Raw genomic sequence first — 19,005 nt, forward strand, 5'->3', positions numbered from 1 at the left:
GGAAAAGCCCTTTCTCATACCCTACATTCCTCTGTTTGTCCATTTCATATTTCTATTCTATTTTTCACCACTGATTTTTTTATATTTCAATATAAACTTTATAATCAGTTCTTGTTTCTAAAAAGGCCTGTTGGCATTTTAATTTAATTTAACATGACATTTATAGATTACTTTAGGGAGAGTTGATGTTTTATTATGAGTCTGCCAGTAGCCTCCAGTAGGAGGTAGGAGATACGAGGAGAGAGCTTTTGAACTTCCTAGAAATATTCCCAGAACTATGACACTCAGCTTGTCATAAGACGGGGCATGATGAGCCTCCCAGGATGACTGAGTCGCCTTTAATGCATCTAGCAGACATCCTGTGAGCGTGTGGCTTTGTGCCCACGTGTGGCTGAGGCCTTACATTAGCTGTTCTGTCTTTTTAATAATAAGATGTTCTAGAGCATGCTACTGCTTGGCTGAACATCCCTATTTCCCTGTTCCTTTTGCAGCAAGGTTTGGCCATGTGAATGAAGGATCCTGTGAAGCTTCTGAGAATTCTTCTTAAAAAGAAGGGGAGGGGCACCTGGGTGGCTCGGTCGGTGAAGTCTGTAAGCGAGTCTGCCTTCAGCTCAAGTCATGATCCTAGGGTCCTGAGATGGAGCCCCGTGTGGTTGGGCTCCCTGCTCAGGCAGGGGAAGACCCCTCTTCTTGGCCCCTTCTCTTTCTGGCTGCCTGCTGCATGACCTGGTAGCTACAGGAGGCTTGATGTTAAGATGTTGGGACGATGAGGTCGATGGAGTTCAGGTCTCTGGAGAGGCAACCACAGCCTGGACTGCTGTATTAGTCAGGCTTCTCCAGAGACACAGGACCAAGAGGAGATATATATGCATTTGTGTGTGTATATTATATTTTTATAATATTTGTGTATAGGGACGTGTGTATGTGTGTATATATATATATATGTAGTGTATGTATGCATGTATGTAGTGTATGTATGCATGTATGTAGATATATATGCATTTGTGTGTGTATATTATATTTTTATAATATTTGTGTATAGGGACGTGTGTATGTGTGTATATATATATATATGTAGTGTATGTATGCTCATGATCTATATATATACATTAGAGAGAGGGGGGAAATGTATTATTATTTTTTAAAGATTTTTATGACACACAGAAAGAGACAGCAAGAGAGGGAACACAAACAGGGGAATTGGGAGAAGGAGAAGCAGGTTCCCTGCTGAGCAGAGAGCCTGAGTCAGGGCTCAATCCCAGGACCTACTAAGTTGAAGGCGGACGCTTAATGACTGAGCCACCCAGGTGCCCCTCAGAAAAATGTGTTATAGGGGATTGGCTCCCAGGTTTAGGGAGGCCGAGAAGTCCCACAGTCTGCTCTCTGCAAACTGAAGACCTGGGAAAGCTGGTGGTGTAGTTCAGTCTAGTGTGGAGGCCTGAGAACCAGGAGAACCAGAGGAGTGAGTTCTCTAACTGAATTGCCGCCCAAGACTGATGTCCCAGGTCAAAGAGTTAAAGGGGGCAAGGGGTGCATTCTCCTTCACCCTGCCTTCTGTTCTAGTCAGGCCTTCAGAGACGGGATGAGGCCCACGTACATGGGGGCAGTCAACAGATTCCAGTGTTAATCTCAACCCTCACAGACACCCTCAAAATAACATTTAAGCAAATGTCTGGGGACCCTGTATCCCGCCAAGTTGACTCATAACATTAACCACCACTTCTTCTGGCTTCTCACTGGTTTCAACCACTGTTACTTTGGGTTTTTCTTTGATGTGTTGCCGAACTTGATTCCACTCATCAGGAGCGGACCGGCAAGAAGAGAGTCTGGACAGAGGAGCTCCTCCCGCAGAGGCGTGGGGAACGCAGCAAGCCTCCTCAGCAGAGAGTACCTCACAGTAGGAGCCACCGGTGAGGCTGTACCCAGTGCCTCAGGCCAGACAGGGGAGAGGCCAGGGAAGGCTTCGAGCAGGGTTGATTGGGTAAGTGGGACCTGAAGGTTAGGCAACAACATTTTTTCAGCCAGAGAACACAGTCTGAGCACTTCAGGAGGAGAAAAAAGCATGAAAACGCCAGGAACAAGAAAGGCGTGATGTATGTTTGAGAACTTTGAGAAATGTAGGTAACCAGGTTGGGCGTGTATGGGCTAAGGTCTAGGTCCGTGGTAGGACTTAAAAGTGTGAGAAACCATAATGAATTTGGGGTGCAACTTGGAGTAAATAATGATTGTAGTTCAGAAATACAATTTTAGGTTTAAAATGAAAGTTAATGGAGAAAGAGGCACTTTGTACAACATTTCCAGCTGGAGTTCTCCCCACCTAGTCTTCCCCATATAGGACATGTCATGTCAATGGCAGAGCTTCACCTGACCGCAGGCTCCTCCCCTCAAGGGAGGGTCAGGGTACCACCTTGTCTCCACAGAAGGTGTCTGCAGTTTGAACAAGGCCGAAATCTGACCCAGCCTTAGTCAGGTGCGGCCTTTCGTCAGCCCTCCTCCTCTGTCCTCAGAGGGGCTGCTGTCTGCTGCCCTGAGCTGGAGTCTGCTGCTTCTGCCAAGGGAGGGGCACCTGGATTGATTTTTATCCAAGATAAAAGAGCCACTAATTGAAGTGTGTGTCCTTAATAAACAGATATACATAGAGAAGGGCAAGTAATTTTTATTTTTAATTTCTTTCTGTATGCATAACCCAAATGCTGCCCGACTCTTCTTGGTTCCTGGGTACAACTGAACTGTTGGCAACAAAAAGCCAAGTTTGCTCAGAAGTGTCTTCCTGTGTGGCTAAGGACAAGCGCCCTTCAATGTGCCCCCTTCTCTGGACAGGAGTGATGGGAGGATGCACCCCAATGGTCTCCCACACTGCTCTTTTTTCCATAGGGAGCCACCCCCAGCATGTTCCAAGGCCACTGCCTTCCAAGGCCTCTGCTGCTGCTGTACACACCTTGGGGGATATGCCCTTCCCTCGTTAAGCCTCCCTGCAGCCCAAGAGTAGACACAGACTGAGAAGAAGAAACGATTCCTCTCCACACATCACAGCGCAGATGTCAAGAGCTCGCTGGAGGCTCTGGGATCATTGGTCACATTCATGGAGTACCAGCCACGGGAAGCTTCCCCGTCTAACCCCCAACCTGCCTTTGTGCTCCAGAGGCCAGCTTCTCTCACACCCCAGGAGGATTCCCAAGTCTCTTTGGAATCTGAGAGGCTCAGAGGGAGGAAACATTCCATCTCACCGGTCTTCCTTTCCCTGCAGGGCATGACTGAAGGAGGGCGACTCCATTCTCTTCAAGGGGGAGCCCTCCTCTCCCTGTAGGGAGGTGGTCTTTCCCTAACACCCCAGTCCCACGTTTCTCAGAGAGCAGTTGGCTTTTGTGCCCTGGAATCAATAGACCAATGTGTTAAAATGCAGACTCCTGGGGCCCATCCCAGACTCATTAAATCAGAGCATAGGAGAACATCAGAGAATACAAACATCATAGCACTCCTTTAAGCAGTCCGAAGATTTTGTCCTAAATATTATATATTGTGGGCTTGAGTAATACAGCTGGACCTAATACTCCCATGGGAAGCAATGGTTGGGACTTACCATTCCCCTTGGGCTTCTGGGTCTCCACTCTTGTCCCCTTCTGAACAGCCACTCAAAGAGGAACCCATACTTCCAAAAAGGCCCATCCATAATCATGCAGGCCCCTAGAGTCTAATACCTACCTTACGTAGAGAAGGAGCATTTCCCAACAGGAAATGTGATGTGGGGGAAGCAGCGCTGCCCACAGCTGGGTCCCCTTGCACCCAATCCCAGAGAACAATAAGGCTTTTTAGGAACTCAGCTTGTCAAATGTCTTCATTTCAGAGATCAGCAAACAGAGTCTTTGCTTTTCATTTGCATAATCAAATAGCAGGGTCAAGCTGTTTCACTGGGACTGGAGGGCCGTGGGCCTCATGTGAAGGGTGACCTCATTCCTTATGGGGAAAATAACAGCCAGATGGAAGGTATAAACCGGTGGGGTTTCAGGCAACCAGGAACCGGTGATTATCCTGCAAATGGACCTGATGTGGTAGTCTCAGTTTTGCTTATTGCTTTTTGGTTGGCACTGTGTTTTTCAAAAAATCAAGCCTGTGCTTTAAAACCAAAAGTTTCAAATAAAAATCTAGATTTCCGGGGCACCTGGGTGGCTCAGTGGGTTAAGCCTCTGCCTTCAGCTAAGGTCATGATCTCAGGGTTTTGGGATCAATCCCCACATCAGTCTCTCTGCTCAGTGGGGAGCCTGCTTCCCCTTCTCTCTCTCCTGCCTCTCTGCCTACTTCTGATCTCTGTCTGTCAAATAAATAAAATCTTAAAAAAAAAAATCTATATTTCCACTCCTGGTAAACTTGGAACGTTGGTCCCAAAGGGCCTGCCTGTCTTGCACAGTGTGGGCCCCTCTGGCCCTTCCAGCCCTCACCCCCCACAGCGTCCCTCACACCTCCGCAGCCCGAGGTCGCCATGCTGCCATTAACCCTCTTGTTTCTTCTTCTTAGTGCCACTCAGCCTGTGCTGTCCTGACTGCGGCCTCCGCGGGCTGGGGAGTGACCTGTGGCCCCCACGAAGGAGAATTCAGGACTCTCTTCCTTTTAGGACATCAGCTCCCCGCCAGGACTGAAGTGTATAACCAAATAACCATAGATCGACTCTTTTCCTTGAAATGTTCAGACGATTTGGGAAGGACATTTCTCTAGGCTTTATGCCAGCCACCTGGGCCAGTATTTGCTTGCCTTTCACCTGGATTTGGTCACCCGTGTATTTCTCCTGGAAGCATGTTCCCCATAGGGTGTCCACAAGTCCCCCAAGATATTCTCCCCCAAAGCACGGGGGATTTGTACATCAAACCCCAGTATTCCTTCGGGGTAGGTGTCTGTGGGAGGAGACTTTGCTAACGAGGGTGTGCAGGGTCCTATGGGTGCCCCCCTCCCCATATTCACTGCTCAAGTGTCCTGGCACTCACTTGGGAACTGATTTTTCACACAGTTCTCTTCGATATGTACTTGTCCCGTATGGTTTGTCAAGGTTTTAAGGGTGAAACCATCAAGAGAGCGGGGATAGCCAGCCAGGTCCCCAGGCAGCAAGGCCGGGGAGGCTCCTACAAAGTTCATTCTTTTTGCATTTTAAAACTAGAAAAAACAAGCTTAGAGAGTCTGAATTTCACTTCATATAGCTAATGAGTTAGAGAGTATGTTTCCAATTTTATTAGAAGATAGGAAAGATGACCTCTCTAAAGAGACACTTTTTTTCCACATTCTCATGCCACACAATGAAATTGATTTGGCATCTTAATAAACTTAAAATATGAGCTAATTAAGTGACATTTTAAAAGCATTAAAAGGCACCTGGATGTCTAGCTTGTTGCAGCACAGAGGGCTTTTGCCTTCAATCAGGAGCAGGCCATGTTTCCTGTTTCTTTGCAAGGAGACAGATGTTCAAGAAGACATAAGACAGAGGATGATGAAGAAGCATTTGGGCACATTTCTTTGACTGAAAAATGATTACATTTCCAAAGAGAAAGCTCTGCTTAATCAATGACAGAAAAGGGCTAGGTTATATGGACAGATGACCTCTATATCAAATTCTCGATTTTTAAAAAAGATTCTATTTATTTATTAGAGAGAGAGAGATCACAAGTAGGCAGAGAGGCAGGCAGAGAGAGAGAAGGGGAAGCAGGCTCCCCGCTGAGCAGAGAGTCCGATGCAGGGCTCGATCCCAGGACCCCAAGACTATGACCCGAACCGAAGGCAGAGGCCCAACCCACTGAGCTACCCAGGTGCCCCTCAAATTCTTGATTTTTTTATTTATTTGAGAGGGAGAGAGGAAGAGAAGGAGCTGGAAGGAGGAGCAGAGGGAGAGAGAGAAGCACACTCCCCACTGAGCAGGGAGCCTGACCCGGGGCCTCTGAGATCAAGACCTAAGCTGAAGGCAGACACTTAACTGATTGAGCCACCCAGGCGCCTGATTTTATTTTAAATGTTTATTTGAAAAGCATCCTCGGGGCGTCCAGGTGGCTCAGTGGGTTAAAGCCTCTGCCTTCAGCTCAGGTCATGATCCCAGTGTCCTGGGATCGAGCCTCGAATCCGGCTCTCTGCTCAGCGGGGAGCCTGCTTCCCCCACCCACCCCCGCCCCCTGCCTGCCTCTCTGCCTACTTGTGATCTCTCTCTCTCAAGTAAAAATTTTTTGAAATCTTTTAAAAAAAAGAAGGAAAAGAAAGCACCCTTAAGCCCAACACATACACACTCAACACAAAGTAGAAATTCCATCACTGAAAACATCTACAGTATGGAAGAAATGGAAGTCCTGCTGCAATCTCCAACCCCCCCCCCCCCCCCAACCCAGGCTGACTACCCAGAGGTAACTCTGTGACTTTTTCTGGTAATGCTGATTCATACCTCATTTAACTCTGGTTGAAACTGGAGCACAGCATCCTGGGCACAGGCATTTCCCAGAAACTTTGTGCGCTCAAGTTTATCTTACAATCTTGCCTTACCTGCCCTTCTTCTCTGGTCAGGGAGGGAAGGAGAGCAGGTTGGGGGGTGCAGCTCTGAGGGCACAAAGATGGGCTGGGTTGGGGCGTGTCAGGGGAGGGCAAGGCCGCTGCCTGGTGGAGCTCTTGCTCAACATAGGGGCTGCAGAGCCCCAGAAGGGGCCACAGTCCTTAAAGCTGAAGTTACTGCATCGAATGCAGATGGGAAAGCTTGCAATTTTATTTCTTAGCAGAAAAAGTTATGGCAATGAAAGTAAGAATCATTGTTCAAGAAGGAAGAATTTCCTGATTCATGATAGAATGCTTAGACAACGGACACCTGGGTGGCTTAGTTGGTTAAGCGTCTGCCTTCAGCTCAGGTCATGATCCCAGAGTCCTGGGATCGAATCCCGCATTGGGCTGCCTGCTCAGCGGAAGCCTGCTTCTCCCCCTGCTGCTCCCCCTGTTTGTGCTCTCTCTCTCTCTCTCTGTGACAAATAAAATCTTAAAAAAAAAAAAAAAGGAAGAATGATTGGATAAGTGTTTTAATCACACAGGAAGGGGGTCAACACAAAATATTAAGTTAAAAAAATACATAATTGGTTACATACAATGTGATCCGAAATTAGTGAAATCAATTTCTCTATACATCTATCTCTTAATAATCAGCCATAAATAAAAGAAACCCAAATTGAAATATGACAAAACGTTATCAAATTTTTATTTTATCCTCACCTATCTTTTTTCATTTTACTATAATGGAAATGTATTTCTCGTGGAGTAAAATGTTCCTATGAAAGCAGAATGCTACGTCTATAATAACTTAAACTGGTTGTTGAGAAAGAGGGACTACATCGAAGGTAACTGGCACCAGACACCAGGAAGAAAGTTTTTTAGCCTCAGGTTCTCAGGGAGGATGATTAAATATTTCCAGAGTCCTAAGTGATGGTAATCTCTGAATGAAACCTGGTAAGTGAAGCTTGGGCTGAAAATGAAACTTACATCCCCCATCTCCTCACATGCGAGAGACAACTTGCCCAAGTGGTTTCATCACCTCCCAGATGCTTTTGAAGTTCTGGGTTACAGGGGCTTGAGGCCACTGGGAGGGATGGAAAGCAGGGCTCCCCGGGTGCCGGGAAGCCACAGGGAGCCCGGTAGCTGCCTGGGGTGGAGGGGGGTTGGTTGTGTTCTGAGCCAGCCGATGGCCTGTGGAAGCCTGAAAACTCTTCTCTTTCACCAGGGTGTCCCGAGTCTTCTGTGAAGGAACCCTCTTTCTCCTAGTTCTCCTCTAAGGTGTGATGTTTTTTTACCATGACCTCACATTTACTGTCATCAGATCAATATCTGCATTTCTCTATAGCTGCCAACGTGGGCTATAGTTGGGTGTCTGGGACCTGAAAGTACAGAGAACATCCTGTAGGCATGGCTGGTTTCTACACTGACCGTAACTGAAATCCTTCCTTAACTCTGCAGGGCTGTGTTTTTCCCCAGACGGACAAGGAGCCACATGACCCTTCTGCCCTGTGCTCTTCTGGGCTCTCTCCAGAGCTGCTCATTGGACTGGCGAATGCAAAAGAAGCCAGATAATTTTCTTGTTCTAAAGAATAACTGATGATTTGACTTCAGGTACTCATATATGAACGTTTAAAATATGATTGCCTTGGGGCCAAGAAATCAGCCTGCAGAAATGGCTGGGTTTCCAAATACCGACATTTACTTTCGGTTCAGATGTTCAGGAGCCCCAGTTCTCCCTCCCTGCTCCCCTTGCCGCCCAATCTTTAATTTCACCTGTTCCTAGCTCTTTACTCACTATAGAATGGAATCTTAGATGCTTCTGGCAAACTCCGTGTTATTAGGATGAGATGGCGTTTTGTTATTAGGCTGCATTTTATTATTTCCTTCAGCTCAATGTGGACCCGATTGATATTAGAGGGCTCTCCCTGTGGGTTGAGACTGAAAGATGCTGCAAATGATGTTTTATTATTTTTGTGGGCCCTGCTTCCTTGCAACCAGGTGAGGGACCCTGTGTGGGGCAGGCTGAAGGACAGGCTGGCCTTACCTGGGATTGCGAGAGCCTTCAAAGGCTCAGGCTGCTTTTTTGCTGCACAGAAGGGCCAGAGGTAGCTGCTGTTCTCTTGACTTCAGAGCCCGTTCGGACAAGGAGATCAGTAGGCATTTAGGACGGCTATCCTGGCCTCTTCACACAGAGGGTCTAGTTTGCCATCACCTCCTGGGGAAATAGATGTAATTTTCTCTTGGCCAGTTTTCTATATGATGTCATGTCATAGAAGACAATGGCTTCCACTAGAGGTCACGTCTCAAAGTACACAGGCACGTCAATTGTTAACTAGCCTTTAACAGAGTATGAGTGGATTGTACAAGCTTTTATTTCTGAGCAGAGTGTAGGATGCGTGATGCTCGTCTGCCCGGCGGGAAGCTCTCCAGGGCCAAGAGGTCCCTAGAACCTCACTAATAACGCCATGCACGGCTGGCGTACAGACTCTCATTTTCTTAGCAAGCCTGGGTAGAAGAGTCAAATGGAACAGAAACTGTTTTGGAGGAAAATCATAATAAAACACACATAGTTAAAACGTGAAAAGAAAAAGAAAGAAAAAGAAAACCCCCAAACCTCTTATCCCTAAATCCCCATTTGAAATCTAGGGCTAACATTTCATTTTTCATTCGGTCCCTCCTATGTTTCCAGGGTTCTGGGAAGAAGCCCAGGGCATAGAGCACTTATCTCCGTATCCTTTAGGATGTGCTCATACACGTATCACAGAACACAACGTTTTGAGTAAGAATTTAGGACGCAGAAAAAAAAACCAACTTGAATCTGGGCATAACCACTGGCCACTTGCACTTGAAATCAAGCATGCTTCCGGGAAGGCAAAGGGCTGGCTGGGAGCAGTGCTGAAGGACCTACCGAACTCCAAGTCTTGGATGTTACAATGAAAGACAATTTCTTCGTTCACCATGAGTTCCACCACATTCCAGTCTTCTATCTTCTCTAGGATGACCTTGTGTCCATCTCTGGTCAACACAGCTGCAAAAGATGGAGAGGGGTGTGAGTGACATGGGGACAAGCTCTAGATTAACCTGATAGGCAGCTGTCCTCATGGATGGCAGCAGCTGGCTTGTTCTCCAGCTGCTCCTGGCTTAACTCAGCTGCGCTGGTGGGTACCCAGCTGGTGCTGGCCCAGGTGTGCCTTCACCTTTGCTGGGAAGTGCAGCCAGGGACCTGAGCAGTTCAGGGGTCGGTAGATCACAATTTGCCCCAGACCCATAGGGTGCACGAAGATATGAGATGTCTCTAGGAAGGGTTTTTAAATGTTTCTTATAGAGATGATACTCAATGTTGGAAGCATTGTTGGAAGAAGCAGGGCCCACTTCTTATCCTGCGGGTAGAAATATAAACTGGTCACTTTTCTGGAGGAAATTTGGCAGTACACGTCAAAAGCCTCAAAAGCCTCAAGAAAATGTAGAATGACAGAATGAATTAAACTCTGGCCTGGGAAATTGCACTTATAGGAAAGCTTCCTCGGGAAAAAAACAAGAAATACAGGCAGACTTTTGTAGCAAGATGTTCCTTTCTGCAGTATTACAACAGAAAATACTTTGAATAACATACTGTCCTAATCGGAAGAGGATGGTCAAGCAGGTCCTTATAATGAGATTTTATTCAAACACTTCAAAAGATGTTTATGAATTTTTTAAATAGCAAGAAAAATATTTCTGACATAGGTAAACAATCAGGATATATATATATATATATATATATATATATATATATGTAGGTATATATACACACACACATACATATATAGTATCTATGAAAATGTATATTCAATACTAATTAAATATGTATATGTAATAGGAAAAGAAATACCCAGTGGGTATATATTTTTGGTAATAGTATGTGAAACCTCTTTCTCTTTATACTTTCAGCATTTTCCAGATTTTCTTTAATAATAAGAAACAAAATGCCCATTTTATTTTTTAAGTTAATGAGCTAAATTTTGGAAGCCGCTTCTGGTTATCACTTCCCTAGAGATCAGCTGTGGAACAGTTTTAGATCTTGCCTCCATTGTGGAAATCCAAGAATATATGCATTTAGGAGAAATGATGTGCATTGACCATCACAGAGTTCTGTTTTCTCTAACACGTCTCTCCGCAGTTTTCTTAATAATATGTTCATCCCGTAACCTTGGTGGTAGAGTCAGTGGGCTAAGCTGCCATCTATGGTGGTCTTCATACGTTGGCGAGGATTTTGGTTAGGATGAGAAGAGGAATCAGAGGAAGTTTTTTTTTTTTTTTTTTTTTTTAAGTCTTAGAATCTCAATCCGTCTTACATGCAGAAAAGCAGACAGTTACGTCAGTTAATTGTATTTAATTACAGAGACAATTGCTATTTCCAAATGTTGGCATGTCCACTTCTTCATCTTTCAATCAGTTCAAGAACATCCAACCCCAACTGTGAACATTTTAATTGCGTGATTTTAATTTCACTTCTGGAAAGGAACTTCAGAGAGTAACTCAGTGAGGATCTCCATTAACAAGATCGCTCTCCTCAGGCCCCCAAGTGGTGGCCCTAATTGACCCGGCATCAGCTAACGCCTCTTTCTACAGAACACCAGCATCTTTTTCTCTGGCATATTTATGTTATTGTATCCTATTTCAGTGTCCTGTCTTAAATGTCTTTGGAGGAAGGCACTCGGCTTGGACCAATGACTTGTTTAAATGAAGTGGTCCGTGCAGTTTGGGATGGCCATTAGATCTGGGGCTCAGACACTCTCTCAGCAGCACCTCAATAGTGGGGACGTGTAGCCCTAGAGGAAAAAGCTGCAAGGGAGTAGGTCGGAGGCAATTTGGCCTCCAGGACCTTGGCTTTGCATTGTCAGAAAATGCTCTTGGGAAATGGACTTCAACTTGATGGTAAGAAATCAGGAACACATCAGCTTCTCCACTCCTACCCGATCTCTGGAGACAAGGTGTTGCCTCTATCCTACTTACACACAACACCCACTCCCTAAGGCCTGGGGCTTCTGGAGAGGAGGAGGCACGGGTTCTGTGGGGAGCTGCCCACTGTGATTGCACTAGAAGTGTGGAGGGGCTCTGCAGAAGGAGCCCCTAAGAAGGTGTGCACCCGGCAGCCCACCATGGTGCTTTACTTTCTCACAGGGCAGGGCCCCATCTGACTGAGTCTCATGGAGATTCTGGGTTTGGGGTTTGCTTTATGAGAACAGCAGGACTCTTTCATGGCAGAGTGTCTCCTAAGAGACAGGATTGGATGCACCAAATGACCTACTCTGTGCAAGTCAGTGGTGCCAAATAATGGCACCTGAGCCATGAAGCCCAACAGGAAGAAATCTTCTGAATATATCGCACTTCACATCACCTTCTACATGGTTCACAAAGCGTGAGCTCTCGGGGCCTTTAAGGGCACAGGTCTCCCTCACTGACCCTGACCATAATCTCCCCACCTCCCAAGCCCACCAGGTGCCTGGTATTAGAACAGCTTGTTAAATAAACAAGCTCAGCGTAATGGTGCTGGGTACCTCCAATGACTCTTTAGGGCACTGAGCGACCTAAGTCTGCTTCTTATGAAAGCGATGAACCACCTCGGATTCCACATCATACATTCACCCTCAAGATGCCTGCCCCTTCTCATCTGTCAGAGACAGATGATGGGCTGAGCCCAGCTGCAGGGTGGTCAGGGTGGTCAGCGCAGGCTTAAGGGATCAAACTTGGAGAAGCACCAGAATCCCCGCAGCTCACCCAAATGCCACCTCGCTACATGGAGGCCCCATTTTTTCTTACGAGCTGCTATGGGGTTGTCTATTCAAAGAAAGGTCAGATAAATATACTCCATGCAACAAAGTCTTTCCAAAGGCAGTGGCTAAACTCCAGCATAAATCAACCAGAAGCTGTAAGGCCACCCGCAGAACGCCTGCCTCTTTGAAGTGGCACCTCATTCTTCAAGGGAGATCTGCGTAAACTGAAGGGACACGGAAAAGCCTCCCTCTTCTCAGCGCTGGCGGAATTGTGCACCATCTGGGAGTGACTGAAACACAGCTAGTTAGGAAGTCACAGCAAACAGACAGGCATCTCCCCCTCCTCCGCTCAGCACAGTTGCAAGGCTGATGACCATTACTGTGTGCATCTTGTGTGGAGCTAGGGATGCGAGAATGGCACAGAGAGCATCTTAGCTGAATAAGGGCGGATCCTAGCTTTCTGGGTTGGTTTCAATTCCTTTTCCTTCCTTTCAGCAGGTCGTTTGGCAGACTTCATTTGGGACAACGGACAAAGTAGCAACGATGGGCGGGGAATTACTTCGGACTTGTTAAACATTAGATAGCTTAATTTCATCAATATTGAGGCCACAGTAGAGACACTTTTGCTGAGCGATTAGAATTTGTGGGTAATAAGGAATGAACAAAAATGTTCAGATTTCTTAAGGCAGGAAAGTGAGTGCAGGAAAGATCAGGCATATTTCCAAAGCCAGCAGGGCTTTGGGACATGCTAAAGGGCTATGATTTTCAAAGAAATGTACAGAATTCAGATGCAGATTTTACAGAGGAGGACCTGTGCTTGGTCTGATGCTAGTATTGACTCTAAAGTGGTGGAGGGAGTGGGGGATTGGGGAGTGGGGAGCAGACCCTTCCTGTTTTGTTTCTGTTAGCACCCTGGCTTTTGTCGCCAGCCCTCAGGAAATGTTGGCTGCTGGCATTATACGAATTATCATTAAGAATACACAAACTAACTTTAAAAATCAACCACCTGCGGGTAGCCTGCAATGTTGTTCTCCTTTAACCATAAAAATTCTCCCCTTGATCTTCTTGAGATATTCCTTCCCCTCCCCTGCTGTGGGAAGAGCTGTTTGTGCTCTTGGCTTTCTCATCTCTCCCTGCTTTCCTGCCTCCTGCGGATGGAGGCTTCAGTCCATCTTCTCTTGACCCTGTGCTCTCAGAGGTGGGGAACCATCAACACACTCTGGGGACGCACTCAGTTCTCCCCACCCCTCTTAGCAGATGGCCATTCTCACTTATCTCCTTACTTACTTCTTTAAAATACATTTTTGGGGCGCCTAGGTGGTTCCACTGGTAAAGCATCTGCTTTCAGCTCAGGTCATGATCTTGGGGTCCTGGGATGAAGCTCCGCATGGGGCTCCCTCCTCAGCAAAGAGTTTGCTTCTCCCTCGGCCACCCGCCCACCTCGTGCTAGTTCTCTCTCTCTTGCAAAAATAAAGAACATCTTTAAATAAATAAATAAATAAAATGCTTTTGCTGGTTAAAAAAAATAACCCAAACTATTTTAAACTCTAAAATTTTGTCAGCTTATAAATGTAATGCAGGCCCATAATTTTTTTAAAACCTTGAAATTATGGGACAAAACTGCTAAATTACCCCTATTCGTCCCTCTCCCCACTCTGACACTTTCAGTAGAAATGGGATCACAGAGTGGGTGGAATTCAGGAACACACGTTATTCCCTCACTGCTGTGTCGTGGTTATCCAGCCCTATCGATATACACGGACCGCTGCACCGCATTTCATGGGATGGATAGATTACAATCTCAAGCCAGTCCTTTGTCCGGTTGTTCTCAAATCTTCACTATCAGCAAGAACACTGCAGAAAACATTCCTGGGCATGCCTCTGTGTACATGTATGTGTGTGTGTATATATATATATATATATATATATATATATATATATATGTAAAAGTGTATAATTTAATATATATGTACATAAATTTAATATATATATGTACATACATATATACACACATATATATGTGTGTGTATATATATATATACATATATATGTATATATATATATGGGACTGAGCAATAGAAGAGCTGGTTTCTACAGTACATGGTTAAGTTTTAAGACACAATCAAGTTGCCCTCTAATTTCTGTGCCATTTTACCTTCCTGTTGCAAGTCCGTGAGAACACTTTTTTCTATGTCCTTCATCAACCATTAATTCATCTTTTTCTAGAAATGACTCCTACTTTACAGTTTGTTGCTCCTTAGCCATTTTCTTCTTGAAATCCTCACCTCACTGGCCTCCTTTGCCTCTGGGTTCTCTCCTACCTCTGCACCACTCGGAGGGGCCATTGCCAAGGTCCTGCTGCCCGCCAGTTCTGTCTTTCCTTGCTTTCTCCCCAAGTTTCACTTCCTGTGGGTCCAGTGTTCGGTTCCATTCAGGTTTTTTTTTTTTTTTTTAAGATTTTATTTATTTATTTGACAGAGAGCGAGGTCATAAGTAGGCATAGAGGCAGTGGGGGAGTGGGGTGGAAGCAGGCTCCCTGCTGAGCAGAGAGCCCGATGTGGGGCTCGATCCCAGGACCTTGAGATCATAACCTGAGCAGAAGGCAGAGGCCTAACCCACTGAGCCATCCAGGCGCCCCTCCATTCAGGTTTATTTTACCTCATGTTTATCAACCCCTAACATGTACCCGGCACAGGGGCGCCTGGGTGGCTCAGTCAGTTAAGTGTTTGACTCTTGGTTTCAGCTCAGGTTATGATCTCAGGGGTGTGGGATCGACCTCTGCATCAGGCTCCCTGCTCCGTGGGGAGCCTGTTTCTCTCTCTCCCTCTGCAGCTCCCCCAACCAACCCCGCTTGCGCTCTCTTGCTCTCTCTGTCAAGTAAATAAAATCTTTTAAAAAAAAAAAAATGAACTCTTGCCATTTGCAATGACATGGCTGGAACTAGAGGGTGTTACACTAAGCAAAATAAGTCAGTCAGAAAAGACAAACACCATGTGATTTCACTCATACGTGGAATTTAAAAAAACAAAACAGATAAACATAGGGGAAGGAAAGGATAAAATAAGATAAAAACAGGAAGGCAAACCATTAGACTCTTAACTGTAGGAAACAAACAGGGTTGCTGGAGGGGAGGGGGGTAAAGGGATGGGGTAACTGGGTGACGGGCATTAAGGCGGGCATGTGATGTGACGAGCACTGGGTGTTATACACAACTGATGAATCACTGACCTCTACGTCTGAAAATAGTAATACACTATATGTTAACTAAATTTAATTTAAATATTTAAAAGAAAGAAAAAAAAAGAAAGATGCCTATGAATTTCTGGCTTGAGTAACTGAAAGAAGGGAGCTGTGTGCATTGAAATGTAGAGAATGCAGGAGGGACTGGGGTGGTCTGGATATGAAGAGGCCAGTTTAGAGACTTTGCACTCAGTCTGAGAGGACTACTGACCATCCCAATGACAATGAGAGGGCCTGACTGGAGAGATAAGTTTGGGAGTCATTAACAAAGAGATGTTATTTACAGTCACAACTACTGAGGCACTTGGGGGGGCTCATTTGGCCAAGCCTTTGGCTTGGGTTGTGATCCCAGATCCTGGGATGGAGTCCCGTGTCAGGCTCCCTGCGTGGCAGAGCCTGCTTCTCCTTCTCCCACTCCTCCTGCTTGTGCGCTCTCTCGCTCTCTGTCAAATAAATAAATAAATAAATAAATAAACAAATAAAATCTTAAAAAAAAAAATAAAGCCACAACTACTTCTGGATCAAGTCATCTTTAGTAGTCAAATAGTCTTTTTTTGTCTTTCCCCTGAACTTCAGAACTTAATTTCTAATCTCTTAATTTTTCTTAATAATTGTCTTCTCTCACTTCCTCTCCCTAAATCTCTTCTTTCAGGAATTGGCCTCTTTTTTTTTTTTTAATTTTTCATTTTTTATAAACATATATATATATTTTTTTTAATTTTTTATTTTTTATAAACATATATTTTTATCCCCAGGGGTACAGGTCTGTGAATCACCAGGTTTACACACTTCGCAGCACTCACCAAAGCACATACCCTCCCCAGTGTCCATAACCCCACCCCCTTCTCCCAACCCCCCTCCCCCCAGCAACCCTCAGTTTGTTTTGTGAGATTAAGAGTCACTTATGGTTTGTCTCCCTCCCAAAAGAATGGGCCTCTTAAGGCACATCCTTAATCTCATCATTCTTCACTCAGGAAATGTTGCTGCTCCTGTGGTCAAGGGTAAAACAGGCCTACCTCTCTCGTTGTGTAACATCCTCTAGCTGGACCCAGTGACTTGCTGCTCCCCAGCATGTCCCAAGCTGTGCCCTCCTCTCCGTCCTAGTAATCCACCTGCTCTGGAGTAATAAGAACTAATGCTTGTTGAGCATTTATTATGTGTAGGAATGGTATTCACGACTGTGTGCATTTTCCCGTTGGAATCTCACATTAGTCAGGTAGTGATCTGCTCCCATTTTATCAATGGGTAAACTGAAAGGTAAAATAACTTATCTTGACTTTGGCCACACAGCCATAAAATGGTAGAGACAAATTCAAAATGAGATTGGTTGGACTTCAGAGTCCTTGTGCTTAATCTCTGCTCTATCAGTAGTGCCAAGAATGCAGGTAGGAGACAAGTGACCAGAAGTGACCAGTCGAGTCAAAGGGATTTGTGTGCCAACTATATGGGAAGCCCCCCCAGCCTCAATACTTGTAAATTGTACATTATAACAAGTGCTTATGTATGCATTCCCCTTTAATATAATTCTTGGTATGTAATTGATCTAGTTGAACTCTATACAGTCATGCTGATTATGGCAGCAGCAAGAAATGTAATTAAAAAGGATCTGTAGACAGCAGCAAAATGGCAGAGTAGGCACTCCAAATGCCCATTCCTCCACAGAGAAGTTAACAAACCACCAGAAACTGTGAGAACCCACTTCGTCAGAACTTTGGAAAATAGTCAAAGTTGGCAAAAGAGTAAAGGCTGAGTCAAGACAAAGGCAACTTGAAAGTGGTAAGAAAGCTTTGTGGCCTCTTAACTTGCCCTTGTCCCCACCTCCTCCCCGGCAGCCCCTGTCCCCTGTGTGGGTCCGGGTTCCTGTGTCTAAAGGGAGCAGAGCACACCTTGTTTGCAAATTCCTGTGTTTGTCTCTGCCGCCTGTCTGGGGTCTACTTCAGGGACAGGCAAGCCCTTGTCTCTGTTTCACCTAATGCAGAACTTGGGGTGGAAAAGGCATGGGCAACGCGCGGGCAAATGAAAAATGCGAGCTGTCCAGGCAAAAGGCTGTTGAGACAGACAAGGATCCTCTTGAAGCCTGAGAGAGAAAGTTGACGAGGAGGTTTTGTTGGGACATTATAGAGGATTTTAAAGCACTGAAGGCTCAGTCCTGGACTATTTTCTCATTCTGCATGTTGTCCCCAAGTCCATGACTCAGACCTGAAAGTGACCGTCCTGATCCAAACTACTCTCATCTCTCCCTGGACCACCCCAAAGCCTCTTGACTTGTCTCTGCTTCCATTCTTGGCCCCCTCTGATCTGTTCTCCTCAGGGCAGCCACAGTTTCAACCCCCGCCTGCAACTTTCACACAGATCTGCGCCTGTCTGCCTCTCCAGCTTCATCCCCTCAGCAGTTCAACAAACGCATCATTTGTCCATGCTGCCAGCCTCTGCAGCTCCTCTGTCCGGCACACTCTTTTTCTTCTCCTTAACTGGTTAATTTCTCCTTACTCTTTAAAGCTCAACTCAAGTAAAGTTTAGTGAATAAACCGTTCCAGATCCCTTCCTTCCCTCCAATTATGACCAGTGGTGGGTCCTGCTCTGCTTACGTTCCTCTGCTGGAGGCCGGGGCTCAACGGTCAACTAGCAGTCAACCATGAGAAGGTCACTTTAAGGACATCTATCTTTGTTCACCAGTGTGACCCCGGTATCTGGAAGAGTGTCCAGCACACACCAGGTGCTCAGGAAAGTTTTATCCCATTATTGAATGCTGAAGGCATAGCCTCTCCACCTTTTTCCAGCCATCTGACCTTGGCCAAGTCAATTAACGTTCCTGATCTTCAGCTTCCCAATGTGTAAAGCAAGGTATGTAATCCCTCCTATCCAAATAACTTGTGTGAACTGCCTGGTCCCCAGTGCGAAGACTTTCCGGAGGTATGGCGCTTGGTCTGGGTCTGAGGAAGGGAGGAGGAATAGGCAGAGGGCACAGCCTGCACGGGTGTTCAGAGGCCGGGGTGCACCTGGGCACATGCAGTTGGGTGGCCTCTGGCTCTCAGCTGCCCACCTTGTAGGCCCTCTAGACGGAAGGTGCGGTACTCCACAGATAGGCCAACTGCACTGTACGGCCCATAGCGAATGATGACCACCGCATCCTTCGGCATGGCAGTCCGCTGGCTCCCGCTGAGACGCAACACACACTGCTAGGCAACTGCTGGGCTGACTCTTGGGAGCGGGTGTGGCCACGCGGGAGGGTGGGCGGGGCCAGCGCGGGTAAGGGCGGGACCTGAGGATCCTTGCCCCCAGGCCTGTGCCGGGTACCTGTGTGTGGCTGGCGGGATGAGCACTCTCCCTTTCTGGGTATCTACACCACCACCTCCGGGGTGCAAGAGAGTTGTGGTGTAACTTGCTTTCTCTTACCTGACTGCCAGGTAAATGGGAGACTTCTGCCCCGTGTGGCAAGTGTTAATTATAAATACCGACAGTAGCCAACATTTATAGCCAGTTCCAGAACGTATGTGTCAGGTGACGTGCT

At 46.1% G+C, this 19,005-nt stretch overlaps 1 protein-coding gene across 2 annotated transcripts; it reads right to left on the bottom strand.

Annotated features, from left to right (window-relative positions):
• Positions 1–8,520: 8,520 nt before the first annotated feature.
• C4H10orf53 (chromosome 4 C10orf53 homolog) lies at positions 8,521–18,634 on the bottom strand. 2 transcript variants are annotated; one of them, XM_059172614.1, is made up of 3 exons: positions 18,538–18,634; positions 9,407–9,526; positions 8,521–8,713 (listed from the first exon to the last, which is right to left on the bottom strand). In XM_059172614.1, exons 1-3 carry the CDS (start codon positions 18,632–18,634, stop codon positions 8,649–8,651), a joined length of 282 nt encoding a protein of 93 aa, XP_059028597.1. In that variant the 3' UTR covers positions 8,521–8,648. The 2 variants fall into 2 exon arrangements, with proteins under 2 accessions (XP_059028597.1, XP_059028596.1); XM_059172613.1 differs by lacking the exon at positions 8,521–8,713 and adding an exon at positions 8,859–9,032.
• Positions 18,635–19,005: the final 371 nt, after the last annotated feature.

Source organism: Mustela lutreola, chromosome 4, assembly GCF_030435805.1.
Source record: "Mustela lutreola isolate mMusLut2 chromosome 4, mMusLut2.pri, whole genome shotgun sequence".
Classification (NCBI taxonomy): Eukaryota; Metazoa; Chordata; class Mammalia; order Carnivora; family Mustelidae; genus Mustela; species Mustela lutreola.